The sequence below is a fragment of the Eucyclogobius newberryi genome, unplaced genomic scaffold (genome assembly GCF_026437365.1).
Source record: "Eucyclogobius newberryi isolate DKJ021-1_F unplaced genomic scaffold, fEucNew1.0.hap1 SCAF_5, whole genome shotgun sequence".
Classification (NCBI taxonomy): domain Eukaryota; kingdom Metazoa; phylum Chordata; class Actinopteri; order Gobiiformes; family Gobiidae; genus Eucyclogobius; species Eucyclogobius newberryi.
Window position 1 is genome coordinate 19,676,416 of NW_027316167.1, and position 15,025 is coordinate 19,691,440.

The 15,025-nt window shown below is 40.4% G+C and overlaps 1 protein-coding gene across 4 annotated transcripts in view; it reads left to right on the forward strand.

Moving 5' to 3' along the window:
* Positions 1 to 15,025, forward strand: part of esrrga (estrogen-related receptor gamma a) — a 47,760-nt gene that overhangs the window by 17,226 nt on the left and 15,509 nt on the right. The window contains exons 4-6 of one of the 4 annotated variants that reach the window (XM_072464604.1): positions 1,753 to 1,881; positions 7,726 to 7,836; positions 9,628 to 9,810. In XM_072464604.1, the coding sequence (XP_072320705.1) occupies positions 1,753 to 1,881; positions 7,726 to 7,836; positions 9,628 to 9,810 (423 nt within the window). The remainder of the gene's footprint in view (positions 1 to 1,752; positions 1,882 to 7,725; positions 7,837 to 9,627; positions 9,811 to 15,025) is intronic. The other 3 variants (XM_072464606.1, XM_072464605.1, XM_072464607.1) reach the window with 3 other exon arrangements.

Below are 15,025 nucleotides of genomic sequence, written 5' to 3' on the forward strand. Positions count from 1 at the left end.
GGCAAAGAGTGGGGCTGCATCTTTGCCAGGCTCAGATGGGCAGTGGCAGGCATATTGGTGTGTTTCAAGCCATTAGCCAATAAAACTGCAGGTAATCACCAAAAAAACACCTCCAGCTGGACAGGGAGGACAGCGCGGGGCGAGTGGGGATAGAGGTAGAGGATTGGACAGGAAGGGAAGGAATGTGCAAGACAGCGAAGACGAGGGTCCAAGTACCGGGTGCATGGACTTAGGAAAAAATGTGCGGTTTGTGTGTTTATGTCACGGCAGGGGGGAAGTGGCTGTGGCAGCTGCTGTTTCCGTGGCGTCAGTCCAGAGGCACCTGACAAGCTGCATCTATCACCCCCTTATTGAGAGAGTGGGATACAGGGAAAGGGGAGGAGGGTTAGGTATGGGAAGAAAGCAAAGGACAATGTAGGAGAAACAGTCAAAAAGCATAAGATAGTCTAATAATTTTAAAGCTATTTTAGGGCCTCAGCTTTTATTGATACGTCAGCACTGCAGGGAATTTAGAAGAAACCAACCTCCAAACAATGTATAGGTGTCCTGTTCAAAACAATAGAAGAGAAAAGAAAGCTTACAAATAGCACCATTCATACAGGGTCCGTGTAAGTGGTCAATTGTCATGCAGCAGGTGGACATACTCACACATCTCAAAAGAGATTGCAGAGGATTTGAGGCCTTCCTGTACCATTCTCCCTCACAACACACACATACATTTAAACTGGTTTGTTGCACAGAAATACAACTTCTTCTCAGCACACAACATGGGGCATAATATATCAGGTTTTATAGTTATATTGCTAAACAATTGCTGCATTCAACTGCAGAATCCCCAACACAGTTCCTTTCAAACCTTAATGTGGTCCATTACTGGGCATCTGTTAGCAGAAGCACATATAAACCTTAGTTCTAACAGTACATCTAATTGGATTAAACTGCTCCGCATGTATCATCACCATGTTGAGGAAGGAGCTAGCTTAAAATCCCATTGAGTTCATTTAACAGACGGCAGGAGTCCCATTTAGCATGTTTAGCCCTTATTTTAACTAACAAGGCCAATTAATGGGCATCTTGTTAGCCATTAGAAGACACTTGTGCATTTAGCCTCTTTCTGGGCTAACCAGCCCTCTTAATCAGGCTCGTAATGAGAAACATCCTTCGCAGAGCAGCAGTCAATAGTAATCACTGTTTACTTTCTTTCGGAGGGAAATACATGGGTTTACTGCAGTACTGTAGAGGTGAGGCCATAGAAAACTGTGCTTATAGATTCAGTAATCAGTCTCAACTGCCTTTGGAGATGGCTATAGGTAGAAAAATTTGATTTTATGGGGAAAAAAGGAAAGTGGGAAAAGAAAGCGTGTTGTAGACAGTAATGGCCCATTGACTGAGCATTGAGCTATTTACTTCTAGAGTACTAAATGCTGTATTAACCTCACTTTAAGTGTTGTTATAACTTGCCCAGGTTGCACAGTTAATAGCCTTACTTGAGCTAATAAACTTAGCTTAGTGACTTGTGTTTGTCCCGCTTCACTGCACGCAATCGCTTATAGAAGTTCATTGACAGGACAGGATGTTTTGGGATAATTTTATCTTATCTATTAATCTTTTTCTTCTATAATCTTCCCCTCTAATTTTGGCTGTTTTTTATGTATTCAGATCTATTGCGCTCATGGTTTTTTGCTGTTGTTGTTGTTGTTGTTGTTGTTGTTGTTGTTGTTGTATCAATGTTATTTTCTGTCTATTTTACAGGCAACATTGAATACAGCTGTCCAGCCACTAATGAGTGCGAGATCACAAAGAGGAGACGCAAGTCGTGCCAGGCCTGCCGCTTCATGAAGTGTCTGACTGTGGGCATGCTGAGAGAGGGTAGGGGAAAAGGTCTCTTCTACTTCTTCTACTGCCACAGTTTATGTATAACCCACTGACTAAACACACCCACACTATTGTTAGTTTTGCATTGCCATGTTGTTGACTCTGCTTCTATCTGGCCACCTCTGACCTCACTAGTCCCTTTGCACCCCCAACGATGAAAGGATGGTGAGAAGGGGCTAAGGAGGAGGCCAGTGGCTGATGGAGGAATAGGGGTAGAGGTGGGAGTGAAGAAAGTTGTAGGGGGGAGGGCAGAAGGCATGAAGGGAGAAGAGATTGATTTATAGGAGCAGAGGAGAGGGACCAGGGGAGGAGGAGCAGTGGGGTGAGGAGGGGTGAATGAGGCAGAAAGTGTGTGAGCGTGTGAGGCACAGAGAGCTAGGAAGAGGAGGAGGGTCAAGGTTGTAATTGATGGGGGACCTGGCCTACGCCCCCTTCCTCACCGTGGTCAGGCTGCACCGACGGCCGGCCAGCCCCCTCCATCTATACCTGTTATCAACTTCTCCCACTCACTGATGGCTTTCTCTTTTCAGCTGTTAGCTTTATTTTGTCTAGACATTTACATTTCTTTTAACTGTTATTCCAAATACTGGTCTGTTCGATAATTTCGGTTTAGTTCGATAATTCAAGTATAAAAAGTTATGACAGAGATTTAATTTCATAGTTAAATATAATTATTGACATACCTGGTAACTTAAAGCCCAAAACAACAACACATTTTTTTGAATTGTATGTTTTTATTGCACTACAAAACATAGGAAAATGTATGTCCTTACTCTGATTGTAAAAAGCTAATTTTAACTTGATCTCACCAACATGTTTCTGAACATTTTAGAGCAGTACATACCGGTAGTATCTTTTGTGTCACTGAAACATACACTGATGCATGTGATCACTGCACTCATTTAGCGGCAGCTCCTTGTTTGGCTTTAGGCAGTGACCATCATAGCAGCCGAAGATGATAATGGTAAGTGGCTAGATCAGTTAGCATCAGCATTAACTGTTGGTGTCAGGGGGTAGCTCACAGGAGAAAGGTGAAGATAAAATGGAAACGGTGGAGTGGGGTGAAATGTGGTGTATTACACAAAGTGTGTGTGTGTGTGTGTGTGTGTGTGTGTGTGTGTGTGGACGCTGTGGTTTACCCCTTAGGGCAAGATCTGCCTCAAATTAGCTTTGTCGCCCTGGGAGACAAGGAGGCTGAAATGAAGAGTAAGTTCATGTGCGTGATGGAGAGCGGAGAGAACAAGAGGCCAGAGGGTCAGTAATCCAGTAAACCAACAGTTCCTTTCCGTGTGCCGCTAACCACATACACACAGACTGAAAAAACAGCACACAAGCAGGTGGCACGCTGAAAGAAGGAGCAAAGAGGGGAAACCCACCCACCAATATGTAGCAGTTAATTTCTGGAGCAAGGCAATTAAAAGCCTGACTGTATTATGAGAACTTACCCTCTGGCTATAGCTGCCTGTCCATTTTTAATGAGGTCATAATGATGCGTCAGCTGAAGAGCAAAAGGTCAGGTGGGTGAGGCCAGCATCTACTCAATTTGTTTTTCAGGTATGGCATAAAAAGCTCTCTGTTTTAACTTTATAGTTTATAACAGAGTGGAAAATACAAATATGCATATCAGAAGTAATACATCAAAAGTAATGTCTGAAATACTAATGAACAGGATTCATTCCACAAAGCTGGAATTTATACATGAAATGCTTTGGCAAAGACGCCCTCTCCACTAGCCAACTGTATTCAGTATGCTTGTACATTGTACATATGCTCATATTGACTAAATTTGCTCCCACACAACATTGCAGCTTTGATGATGGCACATTTCATGAATCGTAGTTAAAGAGACAGAATGTGCAGCTCCAAAAGCAAAGCGCCCATCTCTATAATGTGTAAAAGACCAGCTGGATTCAGATGCCACACGACTACGAGGCCACACAGTGCAAATATAAACCCTGGCGTAGTGCCCTGCACATGCACTGAGCCTCACATGCGCTTGCTCCACAAACGCACGCAGCAGGAGCCAGTGCCAGCTCTGGCCACGCTCCCCACGGCCTCCGACACCTAATGAGTGAGAGCGGGTGGAAGTGCGCTCTGTGTGTGTGCGTGCGTGCGTGCGTGCGTGCGTACGTGCGTACGTGTGTGTGTGTGTGTGTGTGTGTGTGTGCGTGCGTGTGTGTGTGTGTGTGTGTGTGTGCGTACGTGTGTGTGTGTGTGTGTGTGTGTGTGTGCGTGCGTACGTACATGCGTACGTGTGTGTGTGTGTGTGTGTGTGTGCGTGCGTACGTACATGCGTACGTGTGTGTGTGTGTGTGTGTGCGTGCGTGCGTCCGTGCGTGCGTGTGTGTGCGTGCGTCCGTGCGTGCGTGTGTGTGTGTGTGTGTGCGTGCGTACGTACATGCGTACGTGTGTGTGTGTGTGTGTGTGTGTGTGCGCGTGTGTGTGTGTCACAACTCGGTTCATAGCTCAATACCCCTGGCTGCCTCTGGATCTCACTGCTCAACATAAACGCACAAAGTAAAAATTGCAAAAGAGTAGTCGAAAGAGACATTAGTAACATTAGAAACAAGAGGGAAAAAAGAGAAAATAATGTTTAATGGCCTCTGGTGTGTGTCCACCTCAGAAACTTGCTGCTAAATCTGTCCGGTAAAGTCTGTCCTGTGCGAGTGTGCGAGTGTGTGTCTTTGAGTAGCATCTTTTTGGAACTGAGCAAGGAGCAGCGATAATGGAGAAAAGATCCAGAAATAATATCTAACAATATTGTTTCTTTATCTTCAATTAAGTAAAGCTAAGATATCTATCTAATCTAAATATGACAGAAAATAGAAGGGTCATAGAGTGCATAGGTGTTGAAATGGCTGTGTCTTAACACACATTCACACAGCAGTGATGCCACCTGCTCGCTGCCTGGGGCAGAGCTGCTCTGATCTGCTCCAGTCTAAACAAACACCACAGCTTGACACTACAGTCTTCTTCACCTCACTTCCACTCCTCTTACTGTTCCCGTTCAAGTATCTTTGGGGCTTTTGATGCTGTACATATAGATTTTTATTTATCTTGAAATGTTCTGCTTCAAGCTCATATAATAAAATTATTTTTTTGTTGATCAAATCCATCTTTGCTGCCATATATCTCAAATGCATTTATATTTGCACCTCTCCACTTTATTTCTCGCTGCTCTCTGCCCTCCCTCAATCTGTCGTTCTTATCATATCATCTATCGGCCATCTGAAATCAATCCAGGTTTTGTCTTTCCTCTTCTGCAATTTTTCCTCTTTTCCTCTCTGTGTCCCATCGCTCTATATCTCTCTCACTCCGTTCATTTGTTGTGCATCGGCTGGTCTCTTTCAAAGCACATAGGTGTCAAAGGCATTTCTCTGGCAATCCCTCAATAGCTCAAACACACATACACGCGGTGACGCCAATACTGTGTAAAATCTATGCTGATGTGATCAGCGCAGATGGCCGTATTGACAGGCAATGAAAGCTCCACCATTGGAACCTTTCACCTCCATCATTGTCATACACTGCCCTCATATTTGGGTAGCAACTGTTTTATTGTAGCGTATGTATTTGGTCACACAGGCCAATGATGATGATGATACCTTTAGCTTCACCCGATTTTGTTCTCTCTTCTTTCCGTTTTTGTTCTCTTCTCCAAGTGGATTCTCCTCATCCTTCTCTTGACGTTCTTTATTATTTGAAGGCTCATTTGTTGAAGGGAGTTACAGCACTCTTACTCTCTCCCCTAACCTCCTGTCTCTTTTTTTGTGGGCTTTGGAAATATAATTTTAAATTTTTAATTTGATTCATTTAGATTTGATCATTAATCAGTGCTGAGAGAGAGTTAATTTGGTGGAAAATAGATGAGGTAGTTAGAGAGGCCTTTTTATGAAGTGAGCCTGGCTGTGGAGTGGCTCTTTAAGGTATGTGGGAAAAATAGGTCTTTCTTTTAGAGAACTTTGAATGAGGAGTATTCAAATGCTCCATAGTGTTTTAACAGAATCATCATCTTTATTTTGAAGCTGCCATGTCCCAACTATGGCCCGGGGGATCAAATGTTTCCCATGGGCCAATATTTCTTGGTCCTTCGGTTTCTTGATGAACTGGCCCAAGTCATTGGTTGCTGCAAGTTTAAAAAAGGTTCATGAACCCAGTGTCAAACATGAGAGCCATTCTAACCTGTACTAAAGGCACCCATTTGAACTAAGTATTAAACACCAGTCTATGGCCCTCCATTGGCTCTTTGCTTCTTCTGTGTTTCAATATGTGGCAAATTGGATGCTCTTGTTTTTTTTAGTTTTTATTTTAACTTAATTGTAATAATATTTAAGTTGATGATGATATATATTGCAAAAACCCATGTAGCATACATGTCTCTACTGCAAACTTAGAGGAAAAACCTACAACTTTTAGATTACAAAAAAATATCATTCCAACTGTCACGTCAAAAGTCTTAATCAATGATACTTCTGTTTGAGAAACCAGTCCCCTTTACTATATTTAGGGCAGTTCCTGTGTTTGCCCCACTGTTGACCCATGTTGTGACTGAGCAAACCGCTTACCCAAATTCTACTACACTGCAATGTGTTTTCCTCAAAAAAAAATGTGTTCCCGCCTGTGTGAGCATGTGTGTGAGAGGGTTGGTACCCCCTGTTGCTAAGTGATTCTTGACCGTTTGCTGACACTAGCCCCCCCACTGTACCTGGACTGTCAGCCCTTCTGTCTACCTTCCTTTTCAGACACACACATACATGCTCTCTACAGATGCATATCAATTCACTTTCATTCAAACAGAATGGTTAAGTTCAGTTTTCAAGCAACTTACTCTTTTGTTTATTGGGTGAACATTTTCCCCCTTCACAGCTTAAAGTCTGTTGTTAATCTCCCAGGTGTGTTGTCTCTAATGTGGTCAGCACTATTTTCACAGGATTTAAATCTGTCTGTGTGAGCAAATCCCTCTCACCCTTTCGCTGCAGCTGAAGAGCTGTGGTCTGAGGACTGAAGGTGGACACTGTTATAAAGGAAGTCAAAATGGTTTTAGCTCAAAGAAAAAGATACATATTAGTTGTAGTTAAGAGACTTCTTATAATGCTGCTCTTGCTGGTTCCCGAGCATTTGCCAAGGTCACCCTTGAAACTTGTTTTCATTATTTTTAAGCCATAAATGAAAACATTTGCCTTTTTTTGTTATGGCTTTTAGCCACAGATACAATGGGGACAGAAATGGGACAGCACTGCAGGCAGGAAGCACAGCAGATGACAAAAGTTTAGTTTAGTGGCCATTTGTCTCTACTTGCCTGGTGTTATTTTATCTATTGTCATAATGAGCCGTGATGATATTTTAAATGTACTTAAAATACATTTTAAGTACATTTTTGCTGAATATATTTAAGACAGGAGATCTGTGTAAAGAAGATTGCCCTCTGCTTTTCTTCGCCCTCAGGATACAAGACACCTCTGTCTTACTTATCCATCTTTTAAGTGGTAACCACGGTAACAACCAATCCCTGGAGACATAGGTCTAATTAAATTAGGACTCTTTTGTGTCAATTAATTAAGCCGATAGAAAGACAGCAACCAACGGAGATTGGGAGACCAGGAAAAGTAAGTCAAATTCCATAGTACCAAAAAAGCCTTTTTTTTCTCAATGTGTCAGGATAAATGAGTCTTCTTACACAATGAAAAGACAATACCAATCAAGACCTATGACTCGTCAGTCAAGCATTTCATTCATCCAGACCAATGACCAAAGTATCAAAGTAACCCCACCTGCATATCCCAGTCACTGATGTAATAAATGTACTGTTGTCCTTGTCGCTGTATTAATGCCCGTCTCTGTCTGTTGCAGGTGTTCGTCTGGACAGGGTTCGTGGTGGAAGACAGAAGTATAAACGCAGGATAGATGCTGACAACAGTCCATATCTGAATCCACAGCTGGCTCTGCCGGCTAAGAAACCATGTAAGGAACAACCTTTTATTTAATGTGATGTAAACACTCTCATTTGTCAAATACTAAAGGCCACATTTTACACTGCCTTCTTTACTGTACATACCAATAAAGACAGTCGGACAGTAAACAATTACAACACAATTGCATGCTAAAACGGTGTCATGAGAGGCCCATCTGCTTGATACTAACTTTATCTCCCTGTCTGTGCTGTAACCAGTTTAGGTTTATTACATTTTATATGACCAATATTCCATATAAAACAGTTTAGGACAGACTGGATTGGTTCCAATAAGGATGTATAAAATTGATAGTAAAAAAGAGAGCACTATGAAAGATGCCTAAATGAGATGGTTTCTCAGAGAGAATGAGAAGAGCAGGATACTGGAGGGGGCTACCAGCCAGCAACCTAATCCGGATTAAATCCAATCTGGCAACCACATCAAACTAGGGTTAGCTCTCTAGCTAACCGTCTGCTCAGACACACAACATGCACATGCAGGCGAGGCAGATTGAGCAGTGTTCAGCAGCTTGCTCCCCAAAGCCCATTTTACTTAAAGCTGGAGCATATTCTGCTTTAGGCCAATAATGCTGAACGGCCGCACGGCAGATTACTGAGACTTTTGTGCTACTAATCATTCAAATGATGAGATAATATAACTCTATAGGAATGTGTTTGTGTATACAGAGCTTCTGTGGGCACTCACAATGCACTCAGAAGTCAATTTCCCTTCCATCCATCTTAATCTTTGACATATTTGACATTTTGAGTACCATATAAAACAATATGGAATTTGTTTTAGTGTTTCCTTTCTTTTGTTTTATGAACAGGCCCAATGATAAATGTAGACATTGAGATTTTTACTCCAATTTCAAACCTCGGTAGGTTAATGTCAGCATCTTTTTTTGTTATTCTCTTTTTTACACATAGTCAATAGTGACTAAAATTCTGTCTGTCCGACTGTCTTCCTCTCGCATGCACACAGTGCCTATCTGTCTGTAGCACAATCCCCAGCCTCAGCGTCCTCATTGATTCTATGAGAACCAAACAATAGCCCAGGGTTTGGAAATGGGCTTCCATTGATTCTAATTAGGGAAACATTAAATAAGATTTACCCACAGATACTGCTGTGTGACTGGGATTGGTTGTGCTCAAACGACCCTGGAGCTGCAGCAGGAGGGAAGGGATGCACAGGATATTTGTAAAGATATATATATCCAAGTGTGTATTTGTGTGAGAGCCAATGGGGTTGGATAGTGTTAGATCAATATAGCCCTGTGTTTATCTCCACCTGCCTGTCGTTTTCTCCTCCGCTGTCTGTCTTTTACAGTCTGTTGCTATTTCCCCTGTATTTCCTCTGCTCATATCTTTTCTTTTCTTTACTTACTCTGCTCTGCCCTACACCTCTCTTCCTCCTCTCTTCTCTGTTTTGACTTCCATGCTTGATTAGTCAGTGGATTAATTTGGAAGCAGGGTATCAGTCTGTTACTAATGGGCCATAGAGATCTCATCACCACATGTCACCATTACCAGCTGAGCTATTTGGCTTTAAGTGTTATCCTTCCCCTTCTATGCCCCAAATGATTTTAAGTTATGTGCAATCAAATTCTTACCATTAAAATGTAAAATGTATGTGATATAGTTGTGTTTAGGGTGAACTTACCTGATCAGTGTTGTAGATTTTCATTATTTTTGTTGTTTGCTTGTTTGTTTTTGCACTATATTGGTGTTGAATATCTTTAAGACAATCATTTGTAATAATAAAATGTTTCTGTCTTTCTCTTGTCTGGTGGTCATGTCAGTTGCCTTTGGCTGCCTTGCAGATAACAAAATTGTCTCTCACCTGCTGGTGGCTGAGCCAGAGAAGATTTATGCCATGCCCGACCCCACAGTACCAGACAGCGACATCAAGGCCCTGACGACGCTGTGCGACCTGGCTGACCGAGAGCTAGTGGTCAACATCGGCTGGGCCAAACACATCCCAGGTAGGACGGCCCCACTCACCCTACTCTCTCATGTATACCACACAGAGTGCATGTAAAGCCTGGCCTGGTCTTCACAGCCAGTGTGTGCTGGCAGGCAAACGCTGTCTGTATCACAGTACTTAATGTACTGAACAATAGGGCTATTTCTGTGTGACCCTTCACCCTAATCTGTGCCCTCAGACAGGCTCAACTCTTGACCGTTCCAATAACTGTAGGCACCATATGCCCACACTAACACAAAGCCCACATACTACCATTGACTACTGCACTGAATACAAACGCGACTTAAGATTTTAAAGGCTCTTCAATTTGCATTGGAAGAATGAGACTGGGATCAGACTGTATAAAGGAAAGAGATGAAATGTAATACCTGATTTCATACATAAAGATCACTAAGACATGGTATATACTGTACAAAATTCAGCATATTCTCCAAATAGTGTGCTTTCTAATATGTAATATAAATCTGAAAATAACATGGAAGATAGAAATGCAAAAAGGATGGGAATACGCTCACTTATTGTTGCTGTATTGATCTGCAGTCGGCTGCTATATGGACAGTAAGTAGACATGTACATTGATCCATTCTCTAAGTATAGCTCCAGCTTTCCATCTTTTAATCTATTTTCACCTTTTATCCCACAAATCCACCGCTTCTCAGCTTTCTACTTTTTACTCTAAGTTTCCAATATATATATATATATATATATATATATATATATATATATATATATATATATATATATATATAATATATATATATATATATATATATATATATATATATAATATATATATATATATATATATATATATATATATATATATATATATATATTTAATTAATATTTTTATTTTTATTTTTTTTGGTCTTTCTACAAGTGAATGGCCAGTTTCAGGTACAAGGCTGTATGTGTGCAACTTTGTCATGAAGGGACTGAAGCGCGACGATTGCTCGGCGAGAAGAGCAGATAGCGTGATTAGATGTACGAGTGAGGCAATCCACTGCTCACACCGAAAGATAGAACTCTTCATCTTCTGGCTCTGTGTGTGTGTGATGTGAAATCCTCACTGTTTGACCACTGATCTAATACTCTCATGTCCACACACAAAATGATTTACTCTTTTCTCAGGGGAGAGTGGGTTGTCAAAGTGAAATGGACCTCTTCAGCATGAACTCCAATCAATTATGAACAAATATCTTAGATTTTGATTAGAAACCAGTCATAGAAATGGACACCCATGTTTCCTCTCTAAGGTCATAGCCCATTCTTGTGCCATTTGGTGACCAAGCTAAGTCTTTGGTTTTATTCAAATTCAAAGAAGAGCAATATATTCAAAGACTGATGAGGTGAAGCCAATTTATGCTTCATGATATGGCTGTGCAGTGCAGAGAGCACTGGCTCACACACAGCAGAGGGCACACACCGCCGCTAACAGTGGTAACAACATGTCAAGGCGAGCACCAGGCAGCTAATTTGAAGTCATTAGATGTCTGCCGTACTGGCAACAATTTGTTACACTCCCACACGCACAAACACATTGACAAAAGCACAGCACATGCACACACTGAGTTAAGAGCCGTCTGCGGATAGCGAGGAGGCTAAATTGTAAACTAATTTAAACATCACTCAGCGTTAGAGAGGCTGCCTCTGAGACAGGCCCCTGGATAACAAGGCTAGGCTGCTGAATGTGTGTGTGTTCAGTGGGACTCATGTCTGACACACACAGTCAGCCAACCTTAGAGACATGTGACAACAGACGCATATCTGTGTGATTGGCTCTTTTATTCTAAGGCTCTGGCTGTATTTGTGTGTGCACACTTATTTCCATACTGATTTGGCCTTTATGCAAACATTTGATATGTCATTAGGTTGGCAAAATGAGCTTTTGCACACTGTATGTCTCCTGTTACAAACGAGTTATCAACACAAGCACTTGAATTAGAAAGGGAACTGTGCAAGACTGTCGGCTGTACAGCCAATACAGTATAATGTGTCACAACTCCTTCAAATCTTAACAATTGTTTTGCTTTGAAATTCCTCCCCAGATGAAATACCTTTGTGGCTTTATGTTTGTGTCACCTTTAAAACACTAGGGTCAATTCAGTTTGCATTTTGTTGTGAAGCTATAGTGAAGTTTCAGCCTCACCTGTGCCTTCACCTACCTCTCCTCCCCGCTCTGCTTGATAGGCCGAGCTGAGCCTATCACCACTCAGCTTTCTTGTTTTGAACTTGGCCCTCTATCTCTCTTTTCAGCAGTTTGGCTCGCACAGCCCTCCTCCACCCCACCACCACCTTTGCACCTGAGCTATCATATCCTGCTCTGCACCTCCTGCCCATCACTCATCATTCCCTGCCGGGGTCTAAGCGCCAAACCTAATATATTTACACGTTTCTTAGTTGTATTTCATTATTATCTTCCGATGCAAATCCTCTTCATTTGAGTCTCTCCAGGTTGAAATGCCTTTTGAGCTAAACCTTTGTGAAACCTGAAAGTGTGTTTATTCCACAGCAAATGTGCATGAGTAAAAGCGTGAGAGAGCTTAAGAACAACCACTATTCAAAATCCATTTCTCTTTCTGTAGAATAAGTCTTTTCATTCTCTTTTCCGTTCCCACTCTTACTCACTATGCTCTATAATAACTAAATGACCACTGTGCAGTCTTGCTCGCAGCTCTTATCTGGACCCGTGGACATAAAGGAAAGAGACAGACAGATGAGCACTTGACTTGACGAAAGAGCACGGCCTGAACAAATGAATGAATGAATGAATAAGAAGCTGAACCCATAAAACAGTCTATTTTACCAGAACCGGGGGGCCTTACCATTAGTGTTTCTTTACAACCTCCTCCCCCAACGCTTTTATTCAAGAAAGAAATTGCTCTGGGGGTGCCCACCACTTCCCTACTATTCTTCTGCTCTTCCTATCTTGCCTCACTCTCAATCTCTCTTGCTCTTTTTATTTCTCTTCCCTTTCAATTTTGACACTTGGGATAAGCAGTCAAATTGTCCACCGTAATGCAGTATGATTGAGCTGTAAAAATGGGGGAGGCAGTGGAGGAACTTCCTGTCAGTCTGTTCATTTAATTGGTAGATATGAAGGAAGAGGTTTGCGTGGAGCTGATCAGATATAGAGTTTTCAGGTTTCTCCAAGTCCAGCTCACTGTTGCAATATGGAAGCATCTGCTCTCAGCTGAAAGTGTTGTCTCTACGATAATGTGCGTGAAGAAATGATGACGCTACATATACAGTCATAAAGCAGAGTCGCTATTACCTAAAAAAAGAAATAATAATCATATTAACTGTAAATTTCCTTAATTACATTTTTGTCTGTCTTTGAAAATGCCTTATTATAAATTCCTCTGGTGAATTCCATAGCAGCATTTATTCTAACTGCACCTTGACTTTAACCTTTATAGGGCTGTGCGATATGACAAGAAATGAATCACCTTTTTTTTTACCTCATATTTATTGATGACATTTTATTATTCTCTCTTTTTTTTTCAAAATTAAAAAAAAACTTAGAACAACAAAAACAAATAAGACAAGCTCAGAAAGAAACTAATTAGGTAAAATTGAAAATAAGAATTCAGGAAGTCCATAATAAAAGTCCCATTTAGACCAGTTTCTGTTAGATTTGTCCATTTTCATGTTGAGTCCATATGTGATTTTTCCCATTGTCCGTATCTCGATTATGGTTCAGTCCTTAATCGTCGGCACAGTTTGTGATGGCCTTTTTCCCATTTCCCTTTTTCTTAATTATAATAACTCCTTGTAAATACCTATAAAAGTCCTGTTTCTCCAAGCCAAAAGATTCCTTCAACATATCAAAGCTTTATGTGATTTTCTTTTACAGTCTGGTTAAAAACTCTTATACCTTTCGTTATCCTGATCTTAAATCTCAGATTGATTCTATTTGGTATAAAGCTTTGGTCATAAGCCAACTAGTTTAAGATTTTAACATCTTTGTTTAATTGATATGTTTTGATTAGCTTTTTCCATTTCCAATCAAACAAAAATGAACCAAAATGTTAAAATAATTAAATAAATAAATAAATAAATCTAATTTCTTCTCCCAAGTTTAAACTCTGCTCCAAACATGCTTTTACTGACACAGGATTGGCTGCCAACTATTTCATTGACAATTGACAATGAATTGCTAAGCCCTATTTCAAATCTTTTAATTATAATGACCTTAGGTCCTTGTATCTTCTTTACAATTTCAGTTTTCTTCCCATTAAATGCTGTTAGGTTATTACTTTAAAAAACATTTACATGGTTCTGATTATTTACATTACATAAGTTACTGATGTCTGCTTTTGTTAGATGAATTCTTAAATATAAATTATAATCTAAATATCTATTCAACAATTTACAACCAAAGACATTATGGGCCTAAAGGTTTGTCCAATCTGAGCTTTTATAGGCCAAAGCCACACCACACAGTAACTGTTATTGTCAGCTCCGGTTGTAACTCCAGCAGCCACTCCTTTACAAATGCCTCCATTTCATTGCTAAAGCCAATTGTATTAGCACAGTGTGGATGTGAGCGTTCACGTGGGCCTCTAATCTTGTTGAGTGTGATTTGCTTTTATTGGGAAACATAAAGCGTTTAGAGTTTGAATATAAGTGTGTTTGCCTGTTAATCCAGCGGTTACATTTGTGCATATGAGAAGTTATTTTTCTGTGCCTCTTGCATCTTATTCACACAATACCAATCTTTGTAGATGAAAACAAATATTGACTAAATCAAATTAGGAAAATTAAATTTGATAGCTGAGCTTAATGTTTGAATTAAGTTGCGTTCTTATTGCATTATTGAACCATCTCATAATTCTGGGTTTGAGAGACGGAAATATCTTGTTCATTCTTGTATTACTTTTGTTTTTATTCCTTTTTGGGGAAATAGTAAATAATTGAAGATTATACAGTATCAATCTTGTGGAATAGATGGGACAAATCAAACTACAGTACTTTAATTTTACTTGTAAAAACCTGAGTATAATAGAACATGTTTCAATAATGACCTGCTTATTAATAATCACATTTTAAAAGTAATACATATTTTTTTGTCTTATGAGTTTATGCAAATGTGAAAAATATATTAAAATTGTGGGATTTAGTTTGATCTCTCCATTGCTGTTTTCTGGGGTTTGATTACATTTGCAAATCAAATTCACTTGTGTACAAGCCTCTCAGTAGGAGCCAATTTC